Genomic DNA, 27,228 nt, shown 5'->3' on the forward strand with positions numbered 1-27,228 from the left:
AGAATCGGAACTATTCTTCTTTCCGGCCTGTGAATTCTTAGCATCTGAGTTTGAATGGGTGTCGTTTGTTTTGTCTTGGAGACGGGGGTCTCTCTGTGTGTACCCTTGGTTGTCCTGGAACTCACTCTGTAGACCAGGCTGTCCTGGAACTCAGAGATCTGCCTACCAAATGCTGGGATTACAGGCGTGTGCCCAGCTGTTTTGTTTTGGTTTAAAGCTGATGTTTTGATGACTCATTATTGAGTATCCAAGACCCCTTAAGGGGGCAAGAAAAAAAAAACACAAAAAAAACCAAACAACAAAAAATCCACTAAGGACTAAGCACCTAAAGGACTAAGTACCTGAAGGACTACACACCAGTCTCTTAATGACAACAGATCTTCGTGGGTCCCACCAGCCAGATAAAATGATGCCTAACTTAGAACCAAGGCCAGATATGAAGCTGGCAGAGTCCTGACTACTGGTGCTTCTGCTGGAGCTGACATTACAGAATGAGGGAGAAATTGTCTGGAAACAGATTAATGTTGCACCACATAACAACCAGTGAGACAGTGGGACATGCCACGCTACAGTATGGATGCATCTGGGGCTCAAATTGGACTTTCTATGAACCACTCTTCTGTTCTCTCTGCTGACCATGGCTCCCACCAGACCCTCACAAGCCCTGTGGCTGTCTACTTCAGACCGTCTTTTCTCTCTAAGTGGACCACTCAGTTGGCACAAGGCCTCCCTTGAGATTAATGTGAGGGACTCCCCTGTTCTCGCTTTTACCATTCAGTTATTTGGCGTGTATTGAACAACTGTTTTTTTGTACCAGATCCAGTGGGTATGAGGATGAGGAAGGTATGCTCTCTTGTTGGGGGATATTTGATCACTGTGGATCCTGAGTTTGCATTTGCATCAACTAAATAAAATTAACCTGGGGTCAGGAAGCTCAGTTGGCAGCTAGTTGATAGCAATCATAGGTCATCTGAGGGCATCTGGAAGAGACACAGACATGCACTGGGAGAGGTATGGATGGTTTTTTTTTGTTTTTTTTTTGTTTTGTTTTTTTCCCCTGGGCTTTTTGAGAGACACCAGCAAGGAGAGAAGGTTAGCTAGGTGCTCCTCAACCTCTCTGAGCTATGAGGTTTTCACCCGAGCCTTTTAATCTCAAGGTTTATTTACAAATAGAACCACAGAGATGTAGTTAAAGCTATCTTTAGCTGTAGCGGCAGAGCCAGTGCCTGCAGGAACAGAATTCCTGCCAGGCTGCGGCCCGAGTGGCCAACCCGATGCCAGAGAAGCAGGCTGGTAATTTCAGAGTCACAATTGCTGGCTGAAATAGTGATAGATTAAGGTGCAGCCATTGTGCCAAAGATAAAATAACAGTCTCCCATTCCCCATCTTGGAACCAAGACTGGCCACCTGTATGACTAAGACAGTAAGTTCCGACCCTTTATCAGGCTCCCCAGCCCAGGGTGAATCCAAGGCTTTCCATGCTACAGAAGTGCTCTGCCACCAGGCTACAAGCTCAGGTGCCATGTGCATGCACGGAGTGCGGGGCACATGCATTATTGGCCAATCACATACAGGAGGTCCACAGAGAGCAATATAAGCTGTTAGAGCTCACTGCTTACCTTTCTTGACACATACCGTCCTGTAGTTCCAGGGATCTTAAAATAGGTGCTGATGCTTGCACAGCAAGCACCTTGCCCACTTAGCCATCTCCATAACCCGTGTGCCAAGATGTTTGGAAGGCCAGAGATACTGCTTAGTGGGCAAAGTGCTTGCTTTATAAGCATGAGGACTTGAGTTGACCCCAGAACTCATCTAACAAAGCTGGGGTGCTGGGGATCCCTGATGCTCACTGCAGTGAGCTCCAGGTCAGCAAGAACCAACCCCAGGAAAAAACAAAGGCAAAAAAAAAGGTAGGCAGTGCCTGAGGAAGGTGGGTACACCAAATGTTGCCCTCCAGCCTTAGTTATGAGAACACTTAGACGTGTACATGCACATACCCAGCACACAGATGCACTCCGCTGACACATAAGCATGCATACAGACGTGCATACGTGTAAAAGAATGCCAAGATATTTTAAAACCATGACAAAAATATTTTAGGGAGAAAAGCCAGGCTTTAGAGAGGAGAAAGAAGAACAAGACTCATTCTTTAGTTGAAAGACTTGAGTCTCACTTGGATGAGTCTCACCTGCTAAGGAAATGCAGTTTGACCACAGGTGTTAGTCTTAGGAAAATGACCAAGCTTTGCCACAGACCTGGATTTTTAGTCCTACCCACTTTGAATTAACAAACCTGGGAATTCTGTGACTTGGGTAGGGGAGACACAGCTTCTCAAATGGTCAGTGTCATCCTGTATAATACGGGAATCGAGACGGCAATGCTGTGGATCTCTGTGAAATTACTAATCAATCTCAAAAATCAGTGTATTTATGTGCAACACGAGATGGCAAGGCTTTGTGCAGTGTTCAAGGACTGACGAGTGTAGTTACTTTGCGTCCTGCTGCTTGGGCTCCAGGCTATACAGAAAAGTGTAACGGAGTGGGCTACAATGTCAGCTCTAGACATGGTTTCCAGGAGCCATAGGGCAGCTGTGCTGTGAGGAGAGCTGCAACATCCATTCACCCATGCAGCTTTCTGTCATCTGTAACTGGGAAAGGCAGCTCTTTTTACAGATGGCATCTGTCTGCAGCTCTTGAGGTTTGTGTGTGTGTGTGTGTGGGGGGGGGGGGGTTGTCATTGACAGCTTGGGTGAGGGGCATTGACAACTTCTGCAAAAAGAGCAGTCTGCTCCAGGGTATGGAGCAGTCCTCAGACTTACACCAAAGTGATTCAGGGAGAAGAGTGAAGTCAGACTCCAAGACTGCTGGGAGGTTCGTTAACACTCCACACTTCAGTCTCTTCTACTTGCTCGGCTACAGGATGGTTGGTACAGGGCTGTAGATGAGGGAGGCCTGGTCCTCTCAAACCAAGACTTGCATTGCTTTGGGTGAAAAGCCAGGGACTTTCCTTTCACAGAGCCCGTCGTCACATTTCCTGGTTACTCTGGACAGACCTCCTGTGATTTGGTACCAAGAGTGAAGCTCTAAAGGCAGTGGCAATCGAAGGCTCTTCCTAATTCAAAGGACAGATAGGAAGGAGAGTCTACTGAAGTGTGAACCACTCAAACCTACCTCTCCTGCCAGCAATATCTTGCCCTTTAATAACCTTAATTTTGAATTAAAAAAAAAATCTGAGATAAGGTCTAACTCCGTAGCATACCTGGGTTTAAGACAGTACCTCTCTATGTAGTGCAGATTTACTGTGATCTTATCATCCTCCTGCCTCTGCTTTCCGAGTGCTGGGATCACAGGTGTTATCCCCATACAGCTTGATTATAGCTGATCTTTAAGCAAGGTTAGCCTTAATCCAAAGTTCCTGAGCTGTAGTCACACATTAAAACAAACAGAACCATTTACAAAATCAATTGTCTTTTGTTTTCTTTTTAAAAGGAGAATTTCAAAGTTTATCCTTAGGTAACAAACTGCTCTTTCCATAATCTTTATACTTCTGAGAAAAAAAGAAAAAGCTGTGGGGGTTTCAGCTCAGCTTACCTCCATTTGTAGATATGAAATGTCTCCAAGTCTCCACAGAGGGGAGAAAAGCCAATGTTGTACTGAAGAGTCTAGCTCCTCTGACACCAGTGGGGGCCACCAGGGCTTTCTACCCACACACATGGAGCTGTTGGCACTGGGACACGGCCACACTGCTACCTACCAAACTATAGAATTCTTATGCCAAGGAAAACAAAGCCTAACTGTAGGCCACGAGTGAAAATAATTCCTTCATTTTCAGTTGCGGTCTTGAACTCACGCTGCCAAGTGGCCACCCCAGTTGCTGGAGCTGAGACTGTCTGCGGACGTTTCAAGAAGACTCAGCCAGCGGTGCAGTTGTGACGTTGAGACACTATACTGATAATCTTCTGCTTCTTGTTAGAAACTGTTCTTAACTCAAAGCTGACTTATTTTTTAAGTGTGTGTCTGGGAGGAGGGGTACCTACAAACGAAACTAAGAGGTTCTTGCAAGCTGCTTCATGCAGGCTGTGAGAGAGCCCACTGGACAAATGCTCCAACTCCCTCAAACAGTAGTCTACCCACACAGTAGTCTCCCTGTGCATCTTCTTTCTGGTTTTCCAACCTGCTTAGAAAATATGGCATAATGAAAGCTAATAGTATCCAGTCCTCCTCCACACTCTATGGGGATCATTATTTTTTGCTTGTCACGCTGTTCTACACAAAGACAGATAATAAGCCACCTGACAGAAAACTTGGCTGGAGAATATATGGCTTTTGTTTAGTAGCCTGATTGTAATAATGTTTTCTTTCTGAACTTTACAACTATAGGTAGTTTACTGCCTATCCAAGGAAGCAAATCTCTAACTATGAAATGAGACAATGCAATCTTGAACCCAAGCAGAACACTGACAATACTTAAAAACAGGGAACTCATTAAAGTGCACTGCAGCTACCCAAATGCCCAGTGCCTTCCTGTATACACTGAAAGCTAATGATCCACTCTGCATTGCTATCAAAATCACAGTTATGAAGCAGCAACAGAAATAATGTTGTGGTTGGGATCACCACAACATGAGGAACTGTATTAAAGGGTCGCAGCATCAGGAAGGTTGAGAACCTCTGCTCTGTGGTGATAGGAATGGAACCCGGGAACTTACATATGCCAAGAAGTGCTCCACCACAGAGCTGCAGCCCCAGTTAGCAAAGGTATCTTCTGCCAAACCTGACAACCCAAGTTCCATCCCTGGGAGCCACAGGGAGGAAGACAATGGTCCCTACAGGCTGTCCTCTGACTTCCACACCTACACAGTGCCGTGCCCACACCCATTCATATATAAGTAAATAAAATATAATAAAAATGTAAAAAAAATAAAGACTACAAACACGAAGGATAGGATTACACACTTTAATCTGATTGACGTGGAGAAAGTAGGGAAGACATCAAAGAAATTTAGTTTTAAGTCCATTTCATACACAGCCAGATGCAATTTCTCTAAAAAGTTTTAAAAGCCACTTTTTGTCAGAGTCCCTCGGGAAACCACACTACGTGTAATCCAGGAAAGACACTATTTGCAGAAAATCATAATGGGCAACAGAAGATTAAAACAAAAGAAAGCACCAGGGTTCAAGCAGTTCTAGGGTGAGGGTACCTGCAGAAATGATGTCAAAGCTCCTGGGTGGCTGCCATGGAAACGTGCTAATGAGGGGTTGGTCCAGTCTTAGCATAGCTTTCTTTGGAGAAGTGGCAATGTTAGCTGACAGTGCAGCTGTTCTCAGACGCCCAGCTTACTGGCCTGACTGAGAACAACCTTGAGGACCGGCATGAATGCGGACGTCTCACTGAAGTTGCTGTTGCTGACGATGTGGGTGTGGACGGTTAACCCTTCAGAGTAGTTCCTGGTCTCAATGCTCCTCGCAATGCTGTGTAGGCCATTGATGATGGTTGGGGAAAGCTGAAGTAAAGGTGGAGGCAGGACATGGAATACATTAGGGGGGTGTCCCATGAGACCCCTGAAAGCATTAAACCCAGAGATTTACACAGAGCCTGAAATACACTGTCTAAAAATGTTTAGCTAGTTAGCATTTCTGGAATATTTTAAACCAAGCAAACATTTTAGACCAGGTAAGAGTTACATTGTAAAATAGAGCCATGGAAAGATGATTGGTGTGAAGTCCGTCTCTTCTGGCATTAAAAAAAAATTTTGTTTTGCTTTTTTTTCCTTTGTAACCAGATCTTGCTACATTGTGCAGGCTGGTCTCACACTCCTGGGCTCAAGTGATCTTCCCGACAGTCTCCAATATACCTGGCTGTGTCCTCTCCCTCTCTGTCTTTTTGAGACAGGGTCTCGTGTATCCTGAGCTAGCCATGAACTATGCAGCTGAGGATGTACTCCTGACTCTCCTTCATCCATCACACTGTCTCAATCCATCACCTCTTAAAATCAAAGTCTAGCTCTCTGCCATGGCATCACTCAGTACACCCCATACTTTAGAAGAATAATACTATCTTTTGGATCAGTCATAGACCACTCGTCTTCCTATTGGACCAGCTTTCTTTGCTTTGGTTCTCAAGAGAAATGCTGTTCTTATCAGATGGGATGTGTGGTGAACAGGGTTACTGCAAGACTGTCAAGCACAGCTTTTGTCCTCTCCGATCTTAGCACTCTCACTGGTACACTCTCAAACAGAGCAGCAGGCGGGTTCCCTTCACAGTCACAGAACACTCCCGACCCACACCTGGTTTTGCTTTCTGTATCAGCTGTTTGGGAGAAAAGGATCTAGAGTCTCAGACTCCAGAGAGATGGCAGGTTTCCTCTCTAGACAACAGAGTTCCTGCCCTGTGTCTAGTTTCTGATACATGGCCATGAAAATGAGCAGCAGGCCAGCTACCCTGGGCCCAACGCAGTCCAGTTTGTATTTCTGATGTTTGCTACAAAAGGGTTAATTCCCTGCTCATGTTGTGTCTCCCACCCCACACAAATGAGATTTGGGAAGCCCACTCTAGCTTTCCTGGCCATCTTGCCCTCCGTACATGGAAGGACAGTGCTAATGAGACATTTTATTAGCAACAAGGAATAACTGACTGTCACAGTCTATCTTTCCCCTTAAAAAAACTTACTGTCTGTTCCCTAAGTTTGTCGTACAGAAACTCCAGGCGTTTGCTGGCATCATCGAGCTTCCTCTTGGTTTGCTACAGGAGAGGAAGAACAGACGTTACACTTGGCAACAGGACCACAAGCTGGAACATGTTGCTGGAATGGACATTAGTAATCGACTGAGGGCAGGGAGGAGATGACACTCTCTTTGAGAACACACAATGGGGTTTTAAGTAGGCTTCATGTGGATTATAAACTCACTTGACAAGGAGTGTCATAGAGTGTGTGACATTTCAAAGGCCTTGGGCAGCAGTAGTGGGTCAGTGCCACAGAAAAGGGCACTGATTGGAGATTATGTGTATAAGAAGGAAACATAGAGGGGGTGTTGTAATAAAAAAAAGCAGTGCAAGAAAGATGCCATGTGACAGTTCAAGTGGAGGGTTTTTTATTAGGGAGAGGGATTATAAAAAGGAGAAAGGGGGATTGGAGAGATAGCTGAGTGGTTAAGAGCACTGACTGCTCTTATAGAGGACCCGGGTTCAATTCCCAGCACACAGACATGGCAGCTCACAACTGTTTGTAATTCCAGTTTCAGAGGACTGGCCACCCATGGCAAAACACCAATGCATATAAAATAAAGATAAATAAATTAAAAAAAAAATAAAAGGAAAGGGGAGGAGGGAAACCAAGAGCAGTGGGAGAGGAGAGAGGAGAGAGGGAGGGTGACAGAGGGAGAGGGAGAGAGGGAAGGGGAGAGACAGAGGGAGAGAAAAAGAGAGGAGGATGGGAGGTGGGCAGGGCCCTTTTAAAAGGGAACATAGTGAATGTGCACAGGTGGTGCTCTTAGTGGCTGCAGCTGAGGGCGTATCCTGTCAGAACCCCAAGGACAGGCCAGTGCAGATGCCTGAATACTAACAGAGCTGTGGAATCTAGCTTTCACCTTTCAAAACTCCTATTTATACACTTCCCAACATCTGTGTTTAGTCCTGCCTCTATCCAGGCCTCTAAGGCACAGGAAAAAAGGAAGTATTTCTGGCATTAAGGTCACCAGCAAGAGCACTTGCCTGGCCTGTACCACTCCTTGGGGGGTGGGTCCCTCCAAAAAGGGTGACCAAGACCTAAGCAGTAAAATTGACCCTTAAATTAAGGGGTCAACGCCCTTGCTTCAAGCCATACACTCTTAAGTGTATATCGGAAAACTTTTCAAACATTAAAGATTTTAAAAATAAAATATGATAAGTGATCTCTATACACAGCAACGAGCCTTAGAAAGACTACATCACTGTTATTGAATATCTAACATGTCCTATACTTAGAAAAACCACACCGTTACTGAATATCTACCATGTTCTATGCTGGAGACAAAGTCTTACAATCAAAAATTCTAAAAAATGGGAAGAATAATAAGTAATCGCAGTGTTTTTATGTTAGGACAGGGAACTGACTGGCAGTGTTGGGGGAGTAGACAAAGGCCTGATGCAGTGATGTGTGGGCAGAGGCCTGAATAAGATTGGCTGGAGCAAATGAGGCCTGTTGGAGTTGGGTGAGGGCAGATCGGAGCAAGTGTGAGTGCTGGGGTGTTGTAGGCAGGAGTGCCTAGCCTGTATCTCAGCAGAGCAGATGGGAGCCATTAAGGGTAGCACCATATACTAAATGTGCTACACAACTAGTGTGTATAATAAAATGGAGAATAAATCCACATTATAAAAACTCCTCTCACTGCTAAATGCAGGGAACTTTGTAGACAGGAACCCCATGGTCCCTGCTCAAAGCTACTCCCTCTTCTTAGACAGGACAGCTGGACAGGGAAAGAGGACCTGCTGCAGAAACAGTGTTTCTCTTCCTGTTCTCTTCACCCAGGGCTCCTAGGAGCGCAGGAGGAAGGCAGTGTGAAGACAGAGTAGGTTAAAGTCAACACCAGTGGATGAGATGAGCCATATACTGTGTCCTCTTCCCCTCTCTACACTGCTCATGCCTCAAGAGGTACAGGAATTCTGCCCTGACATCACTGAATTCCTTCATTTGGGGGAGACTGTGCATGTCTACCTAGCGCTGTGCACAGGACACAGTGTCCATTTGGCCATCAGCTTCACTTGCTCTCTAGTTTCTACTTGGTCTTCTGATCACTCCCAGAATACAAGGTCTCTGTTACTCTCTGGTCTGCTGCCGTTTTCAATACAGAACAATTTCCACGAGGCTGGCAAAAGGCTGCACAAATGAACACCTGTGTATGAAGAAACAACGCATCCCAAAAGCTATTGTATCCCTGCCAATAGACAATAGGCTAATGTCTTAATAGACATTTTCACTATTTGCTAGTACAAAATGAAACATCATTTCCAACAGAGCTGGCTTTATGGGCTCTGATGCCAAACCAAATGCATCCTCCATACAATTACCTTAACCATGGCCACATCTCTACATTGGAGCGCTCCAGAGCAGCAGCCCCCTTGCCTGTCACTGCTGTGCCCTACATCTGCACCAGGATAGTTAGCAGATGACAGGCAGCACAGCTTGGAGCTGAGAACCTGGAGCAGGTTGGTAGGGCTAATAAATGCTACTCATGTGGTTCTTCACCTTAACTCTCTCATTTGTGAAGGAATGAAGACTCTACCTATCATAGGGTCGTTATGAAGGTTAAATGTTCACTAATCTCATGGAGTTAACTAAGTGCTAGCCTTATTACTGTCTAAGACACACAACTAGTAGGACATGGAACAATACTGAAGGAGCACTACAAAAGACTATAAGAAAAAGATTAACAGATTCTCATTTTACTATTTTATGTGTCTACTGGTTTTGGCTGCATGTGTGTGAACCACATGTGTGCTGTGCCTTCGGGGGTCAGAAGAGGGTGTAGGATCCCTTGGGAGTGGAGTTACAGACAGTGGCTCACTACCATGTGCGTGCTGGGAATGACACCCAGGTCCTCTGCAAAAGCAACAGTGGTCTCTACTGCTGACCCAACTCCAGGTTATATTTATAATTAAGTCACCTATGAGGGGAAATACATACGGGGTCTGTGGCTGAAGAGAGGCAGCGCTGGATAAGATCCTCAAACGTGGTCTTTAGAATGAGGTGCTCATCTGGAATAGGTTTCTTGGTAATCTTTTCTGTTGGCATAGCCTGCACGTGCTGTAAGAATTTGTGTTATAAAAACAATCAGCAATGAACAGAAAGTACTTTATATACATATATACCAAGTCCCGATTCTATGTGAAAGAGGACCAATCGCCTTATAGACAGATGTTTTAAAAGGCCAGGTAGTGGTAGCTCACACCTTTAATCCCAGCACTCAGGAGGCAGAGGCAGGCGGATCACTGTGAGTTCTAGGCCAGCCTGGTCGATCTACAGAGTGAGTTCCAGAACAGCCGGGACTGTTACACAGAGAAACCCTGTCTGGAGAAACAAAACAAAACAAAAATTACAATGAAGATTTAATGTGTGAAATTACCCAGGATAAGATACTAGTAGAAGTGCTAGCATGCCTTGGGCAGCTTGGATTTGTAAAAGGACTGGGGCTCTAGCTAAGTGGTAGGATGCTTTTCAATGAATGTGAGACACCCCCCCCCCCAACACACACATACTCTCTGAAGTAACTGACTACATACATAGTCCTTGATTTTTGTTTATCCTAGCATTCATCCATCCTTTTACTCTCTCTCTCTCTCTCTTTTTTTTTACTTCTTTTCTATTTTTGGTTGAGACAGGGTTTTTCTAACAGTCCTGACTGTCCTGGAACTCACTTTGTAGACCAGGCTGGCCTCAAACTCACAGAGATCCACCTGCCTCTGCTTCCAAATACTGGGATTAAAGATGTATGCCATCACCACCCAGTCTTTCATTTTGTTTTTTGAGACAGGGTTTTGCTGTACAAGCCAGGCTATCTTGAACTCATGGTGATTCTAACATAAGCCTCCAAAGTGCCTCAATTACAAGTGTATAACACATCTATTCTTTTACTATTCTTAAAGTGGGATAACTGGTTACAAAAAACTGCCAGATTAAGTCAAAGGGTAGACAGAATAGATCACAATATTGCTAAGTACAAAGATGAAAGGGCAAACAGGGACTCTAGTTTTCTATACTTTTATTCATCAGTTAATTCTTTCATTCACACAGAAAATATCAGGCATTTATGTGCCAGGACTTGCTATGCACCAGTGAGCCGTCTCAGTTCTAAGGAAATTCACAGGCCACTGGGAGAGAAGCAAAGCTTAAACATGTAACGATAGGTAACATCGTAACTACAGTAAACTGATGTTCAGGGGAACTAAACTATAACTCAAATCTGACTGAAGGGAGGGAAATGCACTTCAGAAAATTACATAAGATAAACAGGACTAACCACTTAAGGAGGGAAAGAAAAGCATTCCAGAGAGAGGGAATAATATATAGAAAGGAAGGGCCATAAGGATACAAGGAAACCAAATAGAGGTCAATACAGTAAGAGCAAGGAATATGAGCTCAGCTTTCTGGATGATTATTTTTCCTTATCCATTAACAACAGGAAGCTGTAATGTTCTAGTCAAAGAGGAGGTAGGAACCACCTCAGATGATGCAACCCGCAGTACTGAAAACCTCTTTAGGCAGACGATCTCTCAACAACCATCCACACACTCTAGGCTCAGGCAGGACGTCCTTCCATTTCCTCATAGTGAATACTGACCCAGCTCTTCATTCTTCTGCATAGGTCAAAACATCTTTGTCCTCCTAAGTCTCACTTGGAAATGTGTTCAGAGTTTTTAACTTCTGAGATGCTGCCAACTAAAGTATAACTGTCTCACCATCTAGAGGCACAGTGAGCTTAGTAGTTTTGCTATTATTTGATTTTTTTTTTCCCCCAAGAAAGAGTTTCTCTGTGTAGCCCTGGCTGTCCCTGAACTCAAGAGATCTGCCTGCCTCTGCCTCAGTGCTAGGACTAAAAGTGTGTCTGTCACTTTGCCTAGCTTAGCTTAGTAGGTTTTAAGCAAACACATTAAATGATGTAACTCATAACATTTAACATTGTATAAAAAAAAAAAAAAGAAAGAAACCTATAAAAACTGCTGTTACTTAGCAACATCAGATGCAGAGAAGACTCAACCTTAAATTGTGTACTGACTACATTAAGTAAAATACTATAATTACTGAGACATAGTAAACATACATTCCCAAAATGTGTAATTCTTATCTCAAAAGCTTACATATAACATGTAATGGAAAAAAAAATACACATATGCACGACTGATCTACTAAAATGGAGTAGCTATTTTGAAACTAACACTGCTAGAATCATGTGAGCTAACTTATCAAAGAAACATACTGAAAGGAGCCGTCTTCCCAACCACGCCTACAGATTTATGATACCTGGATGGTGTTTCCAATAGGAGCTCCCGGGGCTCCCTCGATGTTGGGCTTTGAGAAAGATGGTGGCATGCCTGTTTGACCAAGAGGTTGCTGTACACCATGGAAGGGCTGGCCACCCACAAGGTGTGGCTGTGGGAAGGAGGCCTGGCTTGACAACGGCCCTGGAGCTGACGGTTGCTGCTGCAGCATCTGTGACTGGGGGTCACCAGCAGGGTTCATGATTGGTGATGTAATGGGAACAGGAGGCATGAAGTTCTCAGGCATCTTTTAAAAGGTGAGGAAGGGAGAGGTGAGAATTAAAACATTGAAACTAAGAATAAAAAGGAAAACGCTTCCTTAGCGCATAAAACTAAAGGACTTAGCGCACCTCAGTTAAATTTTCTTTGTAGAAGAACACTTTCCAAATCAAACTTTATACAGAATCGCAGAGCAAAGGATCAACGTAGACTTACTGTGGCTAACATGGGTGAGGAATACACTTTATAGAGTCATCCCTCTGTCATCTTACAGTCTCACAAAGACACAGCATTTTCATCTAGAGGTACAGGGACCAATGTGTCATATATGTGCGTGTGTGCATGTGCACATATTAAATGACAGCAGGATGTCACTCCCATTTCATAGATCACTAAGTAGCTATTACTTGGCACTAAAAAATATAGTTGAGTAAGTTTCTGGTTATTATTAACCTTTTTTTGAAGCTCCCTACTAAATGTCTCCCAATTTTATGTTCTAGCCTCTCAGTCTCATACTCAGGGGAAAGAAATCACTAAGAATTTATATATATACACACATACACACAGCTTCAAAGAAAGGAAAAATCACCATTTGTGTTCAAATTATTGACAGTGTCTAACAATTACTGACATATGAACAGGGCATTTCCTCATTTACTATTGTGCCAGGGAGAGCAAACTGACTGGGTGGGTAAAGGCACCTGTCACCTAGCCCAAGGATCTGAGTTCACTCTTTGCCATACACATGGTGGAAGGAAAGAATCAACCCTCCAAAAGGTGTCTTCTGACTTACACACACACATTGAGGCAAACTCATGAGTGTGTCACACATGCACACATGGAAAAAAAAGCAGACACTTATTTAAAAAAATATTGTGAGGGGCTGGAGAGATGGCTTGGGTTAGGAGCACTGGCTGTTCTTTCAAAGGACCCAGATTCAATTCCCAGGACCCACATGGCAGCTCACAACTCTCTGTAACTCCAGTTGCAGGGGATCTGACTCCCTCACACAGACATACATGCAGACAAAACACAATCATAAGAAAATATTGCAAAAGAAAATCTAAAATGTAATTATAAATTACATTGATTACAAAATATAATCATGATTATTGCTAGACTCGAAATAGTCGAGAACAAAGTGTGAAATTCTGTTCCCTGCCTGCAGGAATGTGACACCCTGCCTTTTAGAGAGGCTTTCCTTTATATCCCTGTCATCAGAACAAGGTTTTACTGGGGGTAGGCACAAGTAGGAGAGGTCAGTTGTTGACACAGAATCTTACTTTAGGGTCAAGCCAAGACTGGCTTCAGACTGTGACCAGTAGTTGGGATCTGGGCTGTGTTTCCAGGTTCTTAGCCTCTTACTCAGGATTGAAATAAGGGCTGGCATAGATTTGCAAAAGCAGTAAAGGTAACTTTATTCAAAGCAAAAAAAAAAAAAAAAAAAAAAAAGTTTGAATTAGAAACACACTGTTAAGACTGTTATCAGAACACATGAATGAGGTTGCTCAATGGTCCTGGTTTGTTGCTATTGTTGCTTGAGGTTTCTTGTTTTGGAGTCTAAAGACAGGAGGGGCTGGCTAGCTACTAAGAAGTGTAGTTTTTGTTCTCTTTTGACTGACAAAACATGCATTAACCTGCAAGCTCTGCCTTTAAAAGGGTCGGTTATCCAGGTGGTGGTGGCTCACACTTTTAATCCCAGCACTCGGGAGGCAAAGGCAGGCAGATCTCTGTGAGTTTGAGGCCAGCCTGGTCTAACAGAGTGAGTTCCAAGATAGGCTCCAAAGCCACACAGAGAAACCCTGTCTCATAGACAGACAGACAGATAGACAGACAGATAGACAGATAGGGATCAATTAAGTGTGGTGCACACTACATGATTGACAACAACAAAAACATCCACCGGTCAGGAACTATTTTCTCCATTACCTTCTTCTTCTTCGGTACTCTGTTCAAAGCTGGGGGGTCATTCCAACCATTCTGAGGACCTGGAACAGAACAGACACCAGAAGTCAGTTTCTTTCAGACCCTGAAAGGAAGAAAATGACTCATCTCACACTTAGAAATTCTCCTCAACTGTGAGGTAACTGCCATATGGACTCTAGCAATCAGCAGGGGTCACACAGGGCTTGCCTTGGTAGGCAGCATGTCTGACAGCAATGCTACTTAAAGTAAAGGGACTGTGCTGGTTGAGGCTGGAGTCCTAATGTCTAAACTGACAGGCAGCCCCCAAAGCTAGTTCACTCCTCTCTCCAGATAAAGAAAGGGCATAGATTGGTAAGTGTACTTCTGCAAAGGGTTCTGTCTGTCATTCTCAACACACGAAGAAGGATAAAGGGAAATGCCACCCAGCAAGCACATTGTAGATGCTAAATACAGTTCTATTAAAAAAAGACTAAAAGCAAGGTCAGGCAACAGGCTCAACGGTGGAATGTTTGCCCAGTACCGAAAGACAAAAAGCCAAAACCTCCACTCCATAAAAGCGGTAATTCTCAGTTTCAGACAACTACAGTAAGTTTCATCAGAAACTGGAAACCTAGCACCCTGGCATCTCAAAGTAAAAATGGCCATCGGTATTGCTCCATGTTTTAGTATCAGTACCTTACAAAAGCGTGCTGAAATCTGACAATTTCCCAATCACGATGAGGTTACTTTGGAAGCAGACAGCTGCTAAGGCGCAGGTGTGTAAGTGAACACGTGAAGAGGGAAAGTGCCCGCCCCTTCCAGTGTGTTCTCTTCAGTATTTCCCCTTTGCTTGCTAAGCTGATACGCATATTAAATCACAATAAAACTGCTTAGCAAACCAAAGAAGCTGGTTCACAGAACTCCCTTCCTACAAATTCACCTGAGACAGTAGGCTGAGTAGGCCTCTGAACACTTGCGAGTTGGTCACAACTACTGAGCCATGACTAACACCACCACACAGCAGAATCATTCGAATCTCCCCGACACCTCATTCTTACCTGCATATAGCAACCCTGTCAGCGTGTTCATATGACACACATGGCTTCTATGGTTTAGAGCTGTGAATCATCACGCCCATTCAATCACTTCTAAAATTTGATTCAATTAAGAAGCCAAATAAAATGATACCAATCAGAATTAGGGTAAGTTCACATGCATTATTGTTATCATTCATTCATTAGCTGTATTTAACGATTGAAGTATTTCAAGGTATGTTTTACAACCAATTCACCTTCCAATACAGATGCCTGGTCTTGGAAAAACTGATTTTCTGTAGATAAAATGTAAAAGTCACTTAGATGGTATTATGGAAGACATCCTAAGCTCAAATTATCACATTATAGTTTTTCTTCCCTGCTTAGCAGCACCTAGAAAAAGCCAATAACCCTCACAGGAACAAAACTTACTTTACAATTTTTAAAATGTACTTATTACTAGGTCTCTAACTAGATAGCCTGGAGTGCTCACAATGTAGCCTACACTACTCACCATGTAGCCCAGGCTGCTTACTATGTAACCTAGGATGACTTCAACTCGTGATCCTCCTGCCTTAGCCTCCTAAGTGCTGGAATTACAGATATGCAACTACTACATTTGCCCTAGAACTTACTTCCAAATCAAGTTATGTGAAATGTCTTCTGTGCAGTTAAGAAAGTTTCTTTGGGTAAATTCCTTTAAGTTGCATCAAATACAGTGAACTCTTAAATAGCATTTTCCCCTCTGACTATGCTATTTCTTCTAAGAGAGGTTTACCCTTCATTTAGAAACCATTGTCCTCTAGTTTTTGTCTTGACAGTTTCTCTATTTGACAAATGAAGCTCAGTATATCCTTAGACCACAGCATTTCCCAAAATGATACCTACTTATGACATATGGCACCAAGTGTTTTCATGTTGGCCTCATTCAGAGCTATGAACCTAACTGACCGAGAAACTTGTATAACTATAGGTTCTAACTGGTGAGGTTAAGGCAGGGCCTAAGGTTACCTTTCCAGAGAGTTCCTAGGTGACGGTAGTATTGTTGTCAGGCCTCCAGCAGTGGAGAAGAGGCAAACAGACCACACTCCCTGTCCACCTGTCAAGTACTCAGGGCCAAGGACTGGGTTAAACAGCATCCCACTTACCCTAGACAGTGAAACAGGGAAGACTTTCTGCTACTCCATGCTGCCTGCCACAAGGGAAGCTGCATTCATTCCCAGACCTGTGCTGTTGTCACTCCAGAGCTGGGGCAGCATTTGCCCTACCTCTACCGAACTGTCCACAATCTCTCCTGTGAGGGACATCTCCAGGTTGCTGTCCCTAAAGTACCACTTAGGCTACACCATTCAGCAGTTCAAAATCTCTCACTAGACTCTGATTTTCTTATGGTGTGAACTACAAACTCCTATCCTAGTTCATAAGGCTCTTAAAAATGTGACACAAAAAGAAGTCTTATTTTCTAGCATATAACAGGAATTACTTGCTATTCTCTAGAAATATACTGTCCTTTTCTGCCTGTCTCCTTTGGCAATAATTCCAATCACAGAATAAACAGGCTCTCATTAAGAACTGGCTGAATAAAAATGTTCTGCTAAATGCAGCATCCATTTCTCTGAGCCTTTGGCACACACTCTCATACTAACAGAAAGCTGGGAAGACTACAGGATCTAAGAGGAATTATCCACTGGCCAACTGGAATTTCTAAATCCCAAACAAACCCACGATCCAAGACACATATTACAATATAACAAAATTTCCAGTCACAATTATATAACTTCAACAAAAACTTTAGGAAATCAAAAATGCCAATATGGTGAAGTAACTGTAACTAAGATGTAAAGGAAGGTTAATATGTAGGAAGTTAAGAGGCAGCAGGGCATACACAGTGCATGCTGAGGGAACATTAGTTTCTCTGTTTTTCCCATTAGCCATTCTGTCTCTCAGCCAGGTTAGAACAATTGTACAGCGCCCATAACCTCGTGGCAAAATTCACTTTTGCTCAAGAAGGAAAGCAATGCTATGCAAATATTTATTTCCTGTTATAAAGTGACAAATTGCTGGGCATTGGTGGCACACGCCTTTAATCCCAGCACTCGGGAGGCAGAGCAGGCGGACCTCTGTGAGTTCGAGACCAGCCTGGTCTCCAGAGCGAGTGCCAGGATAGGCTCCAAAGCTACACAGAGAAACCCTATCTCAAAAAACAATAAATAAATAAATAAATAAATAAATAAATAAATAAATAAATAAATAATAAAGTGACAAATCCCTCCCAAAGTGATGTGGGGAATTTCTATACTTCCACCGGGAAGCATCTAACACTAACACCAGAATTCCAAAACAGGCTGTGACGATACAGGCTAACAGACACCAACACGCACATTCCTGAGATTGTTCATAACTCCTAGGAAGCTCCAGTCTCCTCATCTACAATTTTACTAAGACTAAGAATTTCTGCTTCTTAGGGTTGTGAGGACCTGAATACAAAACACAGCAAATTCTACATCATGTCTAAGACATTAATCAGTGTGGGTCCCTTCTATGTCCTGCACTACTTTTAAGAGGGATGCACTTAAGCCCTCACTACCTTTTACTAAAGAATAGTAGCCAGTGACCCCAAATGGTTGCTTATCTAGGTTTAGAGGGTTTTCTGGAACTCTATGGGCTAGCACTCATTTCTAAACCATCAAACTACTACTGTATCGGCAGTGTATTGCTGAGATGTGTATGGTCAGTTCCTTTTATTTGTAGTTTTGTTTTTCATGGTCAACTTGGGTCTAAAGTTATTAAATGGAGTATTAAGAACCCGTAAGCAATAGTTGTAACATTAACAATGAAAGCTTTGAAGTTATGCATCACTGAGTTGTCTGGCATGTCCACCTGACGCTGTTCAGCTGTCTTGCCTCACTTCAACACAGAGGAGTGCAAGCTGTCCCTTTGTCCAGCATGTCCACTTCCTGGTCACCCCGAGGCCCTTGCAGTCGCAGAGCACCTACAGTGCTTGTGTTTACACATCCCTTACCTCACTTAACAGTGGCCCAAAGTGCAAAAAGCACTGATGCTGCAAGTTATCTGAGTTTGCTGTTTACTTTTTTATTACTGTTCATCTCTTGTTTTTCTTAACCAATAAACTGTTTTATCACATATGGGGTTGGCGGTAGGTGCTATTAAGTACCCATGGAGCTTCCACAGATAAAGGCAAGACAACTGAAGTGTCTAAACTCTTATATAGTGTATAATTTTTGTTCTTTTCAATGTTAATATTACATATTGGAGAAGGGGAAAAGAGGTGTATTCATAATTCTGGGATCCATTATCGTAAGACTTTAGAAGCAGTAATATTTTTAAAATATCTTATACCCACATTTATTGTATTTATTTGAAAAGAATGCCTCTACCACAGACTTGCGATAAACTTTATCCATTTGAGTTCCTGATTAGCATTAAAACCAGCAAACCATAGAGCAGATTCTCCCAGAACAGCTTCAGGATTAGGGGCATAAACAAGTCTCACTTCGAGCTTTGCCCTGCTAGTGTGAGCATCCATTGTAATCTGAAAAGGAAACCACTCCCCAACACTGATAGGCAAAGAGGCCTAATTTTGAGTTTTCTGTATTTATTTGTGTATGTATGAGGAGGGCAGAGGACAAACTCTGGGAGTTACTTTTCTCCTCCTGTTGGATCAAACTCAGATAGTCAGGCTTGCAGCAAGTGAACCACCCACTTCACCCACAGAACCAGCCTGCAAGCCCACAGGTCTTTTTTTTTTTTTTTGGTTTTTCGAGACAGGGTTTCCTCTGTGTAGCTTTGGAGCCTATCGCCTATCCTGGCACTCGCTCTGGAGACCAGACTGGCCTTGAACTCACAGAGATCCACCTGCCTCTGCCTCTGCTGGGATTAAAGGCGTGCGCCACCAATGCCCGGCAGGTCATTTTCAAAATCAAGAACATTTAAAAACACTAAGCTCACTTCAGCTCAAGTAAAGGAATGAAGGGCTCAAGACACAGCTTGGAGGTAGAGCATTTTGCTAGCACATGTGAGGCCTAAGTTCAATCCAGGATGTCCCTGTCCCCCACAAAAACTCAAGTTCTGCATTCCATGTAACAGTATCAACTAAATCTCATTTCAACTACTGCTCATCTTGCTCACTAGTTTTCTACCTTTCAAAGTAAGTTAGCAGCAGGTTATACACCCTGAGCATTTTGAAGCTCTAGACTAAGGTTGTCCTCATTTAGCAGCTGATGTTCGTCATGGGAGGCTCACACTCACAGCAAGTTTTAGAATTTCCTCACATCACTCAGCTCACCAACACTTGGAACCACAGCCCCTCCGCCCACCCTGTACTCATGAAACAGGGGGCCAAGCAAATCCCTTCCCAGCGCAGACCTGTTCTTTGGGACGCAGGCAGCTCACTGGCAGCAGGCGTTGTACCTGTTGTTCCAGGGGGCAGTGCATAAGCTGAAGATGATGGTGGAGCTCCTGGTCCGCCATGCTGGAAGGACGCTCCAGAGGAAGGGGGAGGAGGGAAAGAAGCAGCAGAGTTGGAGGTAGGTGAGGAGGCTTGCTGGGCTGTGTACATCTGGGGCTGCCCGGAGTAGGAAGTGGCAGGGGATATGTACTGGGGGTTAGGGTAAGCGTTAGAGGCAGGAGGAGCAACAGGCTGCTGAGGTCGGTAAGCTGCTGACCCCCCTGTTCCGAAGGAATACTGCTGGGCTGGCTGGTAAGCTACATCAAGGGGAAGAAACAGAGATTTTAATTAGTTACATGCTTATTCGGACAGAGGTAGGGAAAAAAAAAAGTAATTGCATCCTAGAGAGATGATATTAATCATTACTGTCAAAACAATTAAGACTAAAACCTAATACTTAGGACTGGAGACGTGGCTCAGTGACAGAGCACTTGCCTAGTGTGGGCAAAGCCCTGGCTTCCATCTCCAGTACCTCAATAAGAAAAAGAAAAAAAAAAACAAAAAAACAAGAAAAAACACCATCCCTAGAATGCTGCTGGCGATAAACATTTTGGACCACCGGATCTAAGAGCTGCTAAAAACCACCTGTGACTTCCCTTTCCTGTGAAGACTGCAGAGACAGCTGATAACCACAAGATGGAGCCATGTAAGACTTAGCACCCAGAGCATGCCCTTTTCTTGAAAGCCTATAATTTCAAGACTTCAACCTTCAACCTGAACTCATCCTGGGAGATCTCAGAGCCACCACACTCTGCATGAGCAGGACAGGAAGGAGATCCACGAGACAACAGCACCACTGAGCACTGCATGGAAAGGGGGTCAAACTCTGAAAAGGATCAGTTCTCATGTGGGGGGGCATCTGGGTTTTTATAGTTGTTTAATGTTATGATTGTCCCCTGAGATCTTTATTTACGTCCTTTGTTCTTAATTTCTAATAGTTGTCTAATAATTTTAACCTTAAAGTTTTTATTTAGGTTCTTTATTCTTAGTTATAAAACAGTAGCTGCTTGGGATTTTCTTCTTTTTCTTTTTCTTTTGAGATAAGTTTTCTCTACATACCCTAGGCTGTCCTGCAACTATGTAGACCAGGATGGCCTTGAACTCATGAGTGCTCTGCCACATGAGTGCTGGGATTACATGCACATCCCACCACACCTGGTGGTAGTTTTAATTTTTTTCAGGTGTAACTGCTCTCTTTGTCAAGGTCCACAAAATATACACACACAAACTATAGGATCTGGCATGCAAGAACAGCACCGTTTGTCATTGCTGCAAAACATACAGCAGTATGGAGGAGGATGTAAAGAGTGTGTGTAAGTGACCACATGTAAGAACTCTGTACCTTCTGCTCAATTTTGCTGTGAACCTAAATTTACTTTTTAAAAGTCTACACGAAATAAAGCCAACAATAATGAAATGGGGGGGGGGGGATCAACAAATGTCCATGAACTAACTTCCTAAACTATGTTTTGTGTCATGTTGTCTGAAGAAAAAGAAAATATACTGATAATTTCTACAGCTGTTTCTCTATTCCAAAACCACAAGACACACCCTTCTCTTTAGCAGGTCTTTTACCCGATGCAGAAATGGAGCACAAATCTGCTTCCTAGCAGGACTCTTCTCTGTCTCACTGTATCTGCTCCCCACCATGGCCACCCACCCTGGCGCTGGAGCCCGAACACTGCAAGAATCCTAGCACTGAGCTACATCTTACCCCCCTTAGTTTATCTGTCAAAGCTGATGTGACCGTGGCTTTGTTGCTGCTAAGTAGCTGAGGGAGGGCAGGCCACCGTGAAGACTCCAAGGGCCCACTACTTACGCTGCGGCTGTGGGTAAGGTGGTAGCTGGTTGTGCATATGTCCAGGAGATGGAGGCGGCGGAGCAGCGGTGTTTGGATTAACATTGCCATGCATTATGAAACCTGGAGGCGGAGGGTTTTCTCCCTAGAAAATGAGAATAGAGTAGAAAGGAAGATTATATTTGGGACCAAGAACATCACCAAATGGCCTTGCAATCTCTGAAATGGAATTCATGTTTATTTTTTTAAGCTACTGGGTGAGAAAATTGCATTTTGTATATACTATCTTCCAAAGAACACCCCATTTTCTAGGTGACACGTTCTGAATGATTGAAAGGTTCCAAGTAACGGCAGTGAACGGCAACCTAACAGTCCCACAACATGGTCAGGGACACTGTGCTGACACTGTGCATCTCTGCTAACTTCCATTTACTACTGCAGACTCTACAAAGAAGTGTCATAAAGAGACTCTCTGTCTTTATTTTCTGAAATGCTTACAAAAGAAGAACAAAAAATCAATTTAAACCATTATTTGAACCTTGGTTGAGATTTTTCTAGCTCAAATAAATTTAGAACTGCAAAAGAAGAGAAAGGATAAGAAAATAAATTAATTGTCCTAAAATTTGCCACTTGCATCCCACAGGCGATAAAATGCAATGAGCAGCAGACGGACGCAGAGTAAGGACCGGAGAGGAAGGAGGAGGAGGGCAGAGAATACACAATCATATATATAATTAGGAAATTGTTATATATATATTGAAGTGAGCAGATCATGCTCGAGGAGGAATAATGAAGGCTATACCTGTGTGTCAGAGGGAGAGGCTGCAGGTGGATGGCTGGGAAGGGCAGTAGGAGTTTTGTTACTCCAGGTAGTGACAGTAGGGGCAACTCTAACCTGAATTGAACAAAGAAATACCAATCACAGAAAATAAAAAGTAAAAACGTTAAAAGAAGAAACAAATAACTCAAAAGGCTTTAATAGCAAGACACAAAGTAAGAAATAAAAGCAGCAAGAGTTCATGTAGTACAGCAACTGCGTCCAGGACCAGCAGGTTCCAAAGGAAACCAATAAAACAGCAGGCAGAGGCAGGAAGGGCTCAGGCGAAGACTTCAATCAAAGCACAAGAACAAGCCCATTCAGCGATATATGAGGAGAGGCTCAGTTGTTAAGAGTTTTTCTGGTTGTTCTTCAAAGAAAACCAGGTTCGATTCCCAACACCCACAGGACAGATCACAACTGTCTGTAATTCCAGTCCCAGAGGATCTGGCGAGCATGCAGGCAAAACACCCATAACACATAAAAATAAAGAAATAAGTAAATAATAAAAAGAGTAAGTAGGCAAGAAAGGTCCTTTAGGTAGAGAAAGAAAACTCTGGGATAATGCGTAAACCATCTCCATGCTACTAGTGATCTGCAACATGCTCTATCAGCCACCTCACAAGAAATTGTATACTTCCTTCTGTCTGAATATTCAAAATCTTATAGTCAGAGCACACTCAAGCTGGGTATTAAAGATTGTTCATCTAACCCCAGTCTTTAGTTAAAGGCAACTGTTACGATCCATACAGCTCACTGGTGATGGAGGTAAAACTGACCTGGCCTTCCAGGTTCCGGGCAGTGTATCCCCTATTATGCCAGACTGCTCACTCTTGGGTCATATCTAAAGGTTTTCTAAAAACTTTTTAAGCCAGCAAATCCTTTTTGGTGTGCAAATCTTTAAGAAGCTCCAGCACACACACATACACATATAAAATCAAGCAAAGCAAAGCTGAGCTGGTTAAAATGATACTGCAACTGCTACTAATTCAGCTTCCTTTCCTTCCCTTTTCCCACTTGCAAAACTACTTTAAAACTCACCACTGCCCTCACCCATTCAGCAAGAAAATCCCTGTTTTATTTGACTGAATTGCCTTGTTTTTCTTAAAATATAAGATTGGTAAAAGTACAAAAAAAGGCGGGGCGTTGGTGGCACACGCCTTTAATCCCAGCACTCGGGAGGCAGAGGCAGGTGGATCTCTGTGAGTTCGAGGCCAGCCTGGTCTCCAGAGCAGGTGCCGGGATAGGCTCCAAAGCTACACAGAGAAACCCTGTCTCGAAAAACCAAAAAAAAAAAAAAAAAAGATTGGTAAAAGTGAAGCAGATTATTTTGTGATTTTTGTTGGGGGCTGTGTTGTCTTATTTTTGAGACTGGATCTCGATATGTAGCTCTGGTCGGCCTGGGATTTGCTATGGACACCAGGCTGGCCTCCAACTCAGAGATCCACTTGCATCTGCTTCCCAAGCGAGTGAATCAGCATACCCAAAAAAGTTCAGCAGTCTTTAAATGACTTTACCATTTCTTAGAAAGATAAACACAAAGACAGGAAGAGTAACTGTTCTTTTCTCTGAGTGTAGAGTAAGTGTTGATTTATTTAGTATCTTAAGAAACTGCTTAGTCTAAACACCAGGTGACTGAAAATTCTAATCCCTGTTTAGCCCTCAAGCAGCCATGCAATGCTGAGAAATGACATTTCTGTGTTTTGACCTCTGCTAGGTCACTTGTCATCCCACCTCTCCACTTTCTTGGCCCACATTTAATTCCCACTTATACCACAGGCTTTGTAAGTACAATGTCCACAAGGGCAGAGAAATTGTGTATTGTGTTTACCAGGGTAATCCCCAGAGCAAGAATATGCCAGGCACTCACAAAAGAGCTGCAATAATTATTTGCCAAATGAACGAAAGAAAGAAAGAAAGAAAGAAAGAAAGAAAGAAAGAAAGAAAGAAAGAAAGAAAGAAAATGCAGTGTTCTAGATAGTAAAGCTATATTCAAATATAATCTGATTAAGTTCTATTCTTAATCAGTTCTGATTAAGGATTGATCCAAAGTCCAAAAATAAACAGCATGAACTGGACCTAGGTGTCTCCAGATTTTAGATTTACTTTTCCTATAATGAAAATTGATTGGTCCTATCACCAATTTGTCCTATCTGAAATGTCAACTTCGCTAGACCCAAGACTATTTGTAATCTATATACATTAAAAAGCTATTTTCCATTTAAGAATATGTACATAGGGCAGGGTGTGGTGGCACACACTTTTAACCCCAGCATTCTGAAGGCAGAGGCAGGCAGATCTATGTAAGTTCAAGGCCAGCTTGATTCACATAGTAAGTTACAGGCCAGCCAGGGCTACATAGCGAGACCCAATCAAAGAAAGAAAAAAAAGGGGAGGGGGAAGAAATATCTGTTGGTCTGTATATACAGTTTCTGTATGAAACTGTAAAAAACAAGATAATCACATTTTATGTCACAAACACAAGGTTAGATAAAATCAGTAATCCTATGCATGTTGGGCACAGCCCTCAACCAGTTCTCTGCAATGTGTAAGTTGCTCCATTGAAATGTTTGTCTTCAGGATACTCTTGACTATGTGGATACAGAGGACACAGTAACCTCACACTGGTGACAGGAAAAAGAATGATCAAAAAAGACTGTCTAAAAATTAACCAAATCACTGAAAGAGTTATTCACTCTCACTCCTTTACCTATCTACTTTGTTAAATGAATCCAGGAGAAATTGGATGGACAAGTATGAGAGAGGTCTGACCACTCTTCCTAGGGCAATTAGAACTAAAACAATTGCATAAAAGAGGTGATTTTGAGAAGCAGGTCATGAACACCAGTCTCAAGTGCACAGAAAGTCTAACTACGACACAAGATGCCCAGTCCAGTTTCACTATGTCTTTTATCGAGCACATTAAAATCATCCATTTGGACAGATGCGCACACATGTTCCCACGTCATCTGGACCCAATCACTCACATGGGGATAATATTGCTGTGTCTGAACTCTGGGCATCTGCGGGTGGCCAGCACTTGGTCCAGGTCTGCCCTTGGACAGCGGCTGCCTCTCATAAGGGCTTTTAGATGATTCCTGTCCTGGCACAGGCTTCCCTTGTGCTCTGCAGAGTCTGTCACGCAGCTGCACAATATTTGGCTGTAGGAAGCAACGGAAGAAAACAAAACTGTTAATCACCCAGCTGTATGATAGCTTGCAGACCCCTTCCAAAATTTTTATGTTGGGTATTCTACAAGAGTCACATTCTACTCCAGAGTCAACCTCCTGGTTTCTGACATGGAGACTGGCACCTGCGGGTGGCACTGCTTAGTGCAACTTGCAACTTCAGTGAGGCAGGGCTTGGTTAGGCCGCCAGTTCAATGCCATACTATCACTACTCTCTGGCTGTTTTATGGCATTGTAACAGTGTTCCCAAGTCACAGGACTACTTTAAAAAACAAACTGAAAGAAAGCTCTCCAAAGAGTATCAACTGCTGCAGATAGTGATGGGAAGTCTCCAGCAGATTCATTAAGAGACACTCTTAAAATAACTAAGAGAAAGGCATTAAACTCAAACCTGGACCTCATTCAGATTCACAATGCAGATTTGTAGAAATTAAGCATATATATTGACTGTGTACATGAGTCTTTAAAAAAAAAAAAAATGAGCTGGGTGTGGCGGCATAATCCCAGAAGTAGGGAGGCATAGGATCACTAAGCTTGAGTGCAAGCTGGTTTAAAGTGAGCTATAGGATAGCCAGGGCCCCATCTTGAAAAACTAAACCAAACCAAGATGAACTGTCAGCTTAATTACCTGGTTAGTGTTGTCAGGCAGAAACGCCAAGGCTGCGGCAATGCTCCCTTGAGCTGCCAACAAACTGGCATACTGACTCATCTTCTCAGCCAAGAGAGCTCCTACTGTATTCATGTCCATGGCTTGGGTGAGCTGCACAGCTTTTCGGAGGATGACAACTTTCTCAATCAGATCCTAAATGATAAAAATGAGGGACAAGAAGACAATCAGAGATCCCAAACACATGTATGCAAGAGGCAGCAAAGAAACAGAATCATTAAGATTTACAAACCCACCAAAGTACAGCGTCGGTCCTCATCCCTACTTGAAAAGTGTGGGAGAGCTAAGTGTCATCTGGGTGATGGCCAGTGAGGAGGTGAAGGAGGAAAAGGAGGAAGAAGAAGAGGAGGAAGTCTGCCCCCCATGGACATAGTATACTGAGGAGGAAGGGGAGGAGGTTGGAGCCTGCTCCTCATAGAGGATGCATGAATCCTCAGCCTGCCAGACATTTGTCCACTGATCTCACACAGACAAATATCCAAACTGAGAGTGATGGGCAGTTACCCGTAAGCAAAGAAGAGCTATGTGCAAATGCAGCATGCCATGGTTACTGCAACAACACACTACCACACAGACTCATGACACAGGCACATGGCCTCCACAGGGGCTCCCTCAAAGGCTGGCACCACTGAGGGGTGGTAGAACCTTTAAGAAGTGGGGCCTTAGGTCAGTAGGGGCATCCCTTGAGGGGGCCGTGTGCCTAGGTTGCCTCTGTTGCTCTTCTGATCTTTGTGGCTCAGCCATGTGCTCCTACCAAAATCTGCCCCTTGCAGGAGGTCCACAGCCCCGGGCCACCCACCCTTTTACTCTCCAAACCATGAGCCCAAACAAAACCCTTTTCTGTAAAAATTAACTCATCCAGCCAATTAATCACAATAATGCAGAACTGACTAATACACAACGTGGCAAAGGCTGAGAGCTGTTCTTGGGGAGCAGGAGGAAATGTGCAGGAGACCCTGCCTGCTGCCCCTCAGAAGCCGTCAATCCATGAATGGGAAATGTTTTCCTCTCAGAAGCACTTGAAAGGGAAGGCTTGGGGTTTTTTGTTTGTTTGTTTGTTTGTTTTTTCTTAATCTGTCTTTTAGTCTTAAAGAATGATCTTTAAAATAATGACTCTATG

General features: G+C 43.4%; 1 protein-coding gene across 18 annotated transcripts in view; it reads right to left on the minus strand.

Moving 5' to 3' along the window:
- Window positions 1–4,942: 4,942 nt before the first annotated feature.
- The window catches only part of Sec31a (SEC31 homolog A, COPII coat complex component), a 59,915-nt gene continuing 37,629 nt past the window's right edge, over window positions 4,943–27,228 (minus strand). For 10 of the 18 annotated variants that reach the window (XM_035452964.1, XM_035452965.1, XM_035452961.1 and 7 more), the window contains 10 exons: window positions 26,070–26,243; window positions 25,241–25,414; window positions 22,239–22,331; window positions 21,458–21,581; window positions 19,557–19,895; window positions 14,161–14,219; window positions 11,996–12,259; window positions 9,662–9,781; window positions 6,670–6,741; window positions 4,943–5,503 (listed from right to left, as the gene is read on the minus strand). In XM_035452964.1, coding sequence (XP_035308855.1) covers window positions 5,324–5,503; window positions 6,670–6,741; window positions 9,662–9,781; window positions 11,996–12,259; window positions 14,161–14,219; window positions 19,557–19,895; window positions 21,458–21,581; window positions 22,239–22,331; window positions 25,241–25,414; window positions 26,070–26,243 — 1,599 coding nt within the window. In that variant the 3' untranslated portion in view covers window positions 4,943–5,323. The remainder of the gene's footprint in view (window positions 5,504–6,669; window positions 6,742–9,661; window positions 9,782–11,995; window positions 12,260–14,160; window positions 14,220–19,556; window positions 19,896–21,457; window positions 21,582–22,238; window positions 22,332–25,240; window positions 25,415–26,069; window positions 26,244–27,228) is intronic. The other 8 variants (XM_027387640.2, XM_027387638.2, XM_027387639.2 and 5 more) reach the window with 5 other exon arrangements.

Source organism: Cricetulus griseus (assembly GCF_003668045.3).
Source record: "Cricetulus griseus strain 17A/GY chromosome 1 unlocalized genomic scaffold, alternate assembly CriGri-PICRH-1.0 chr1_1, whole genome shotgun sequence".
Classification (NCBI taxonomy): Eukaryota; Metazoa; Chordata; class Mammalia; order Rodentia; family Cricetidae; genus Cricetulus; species Cricetulus griseus.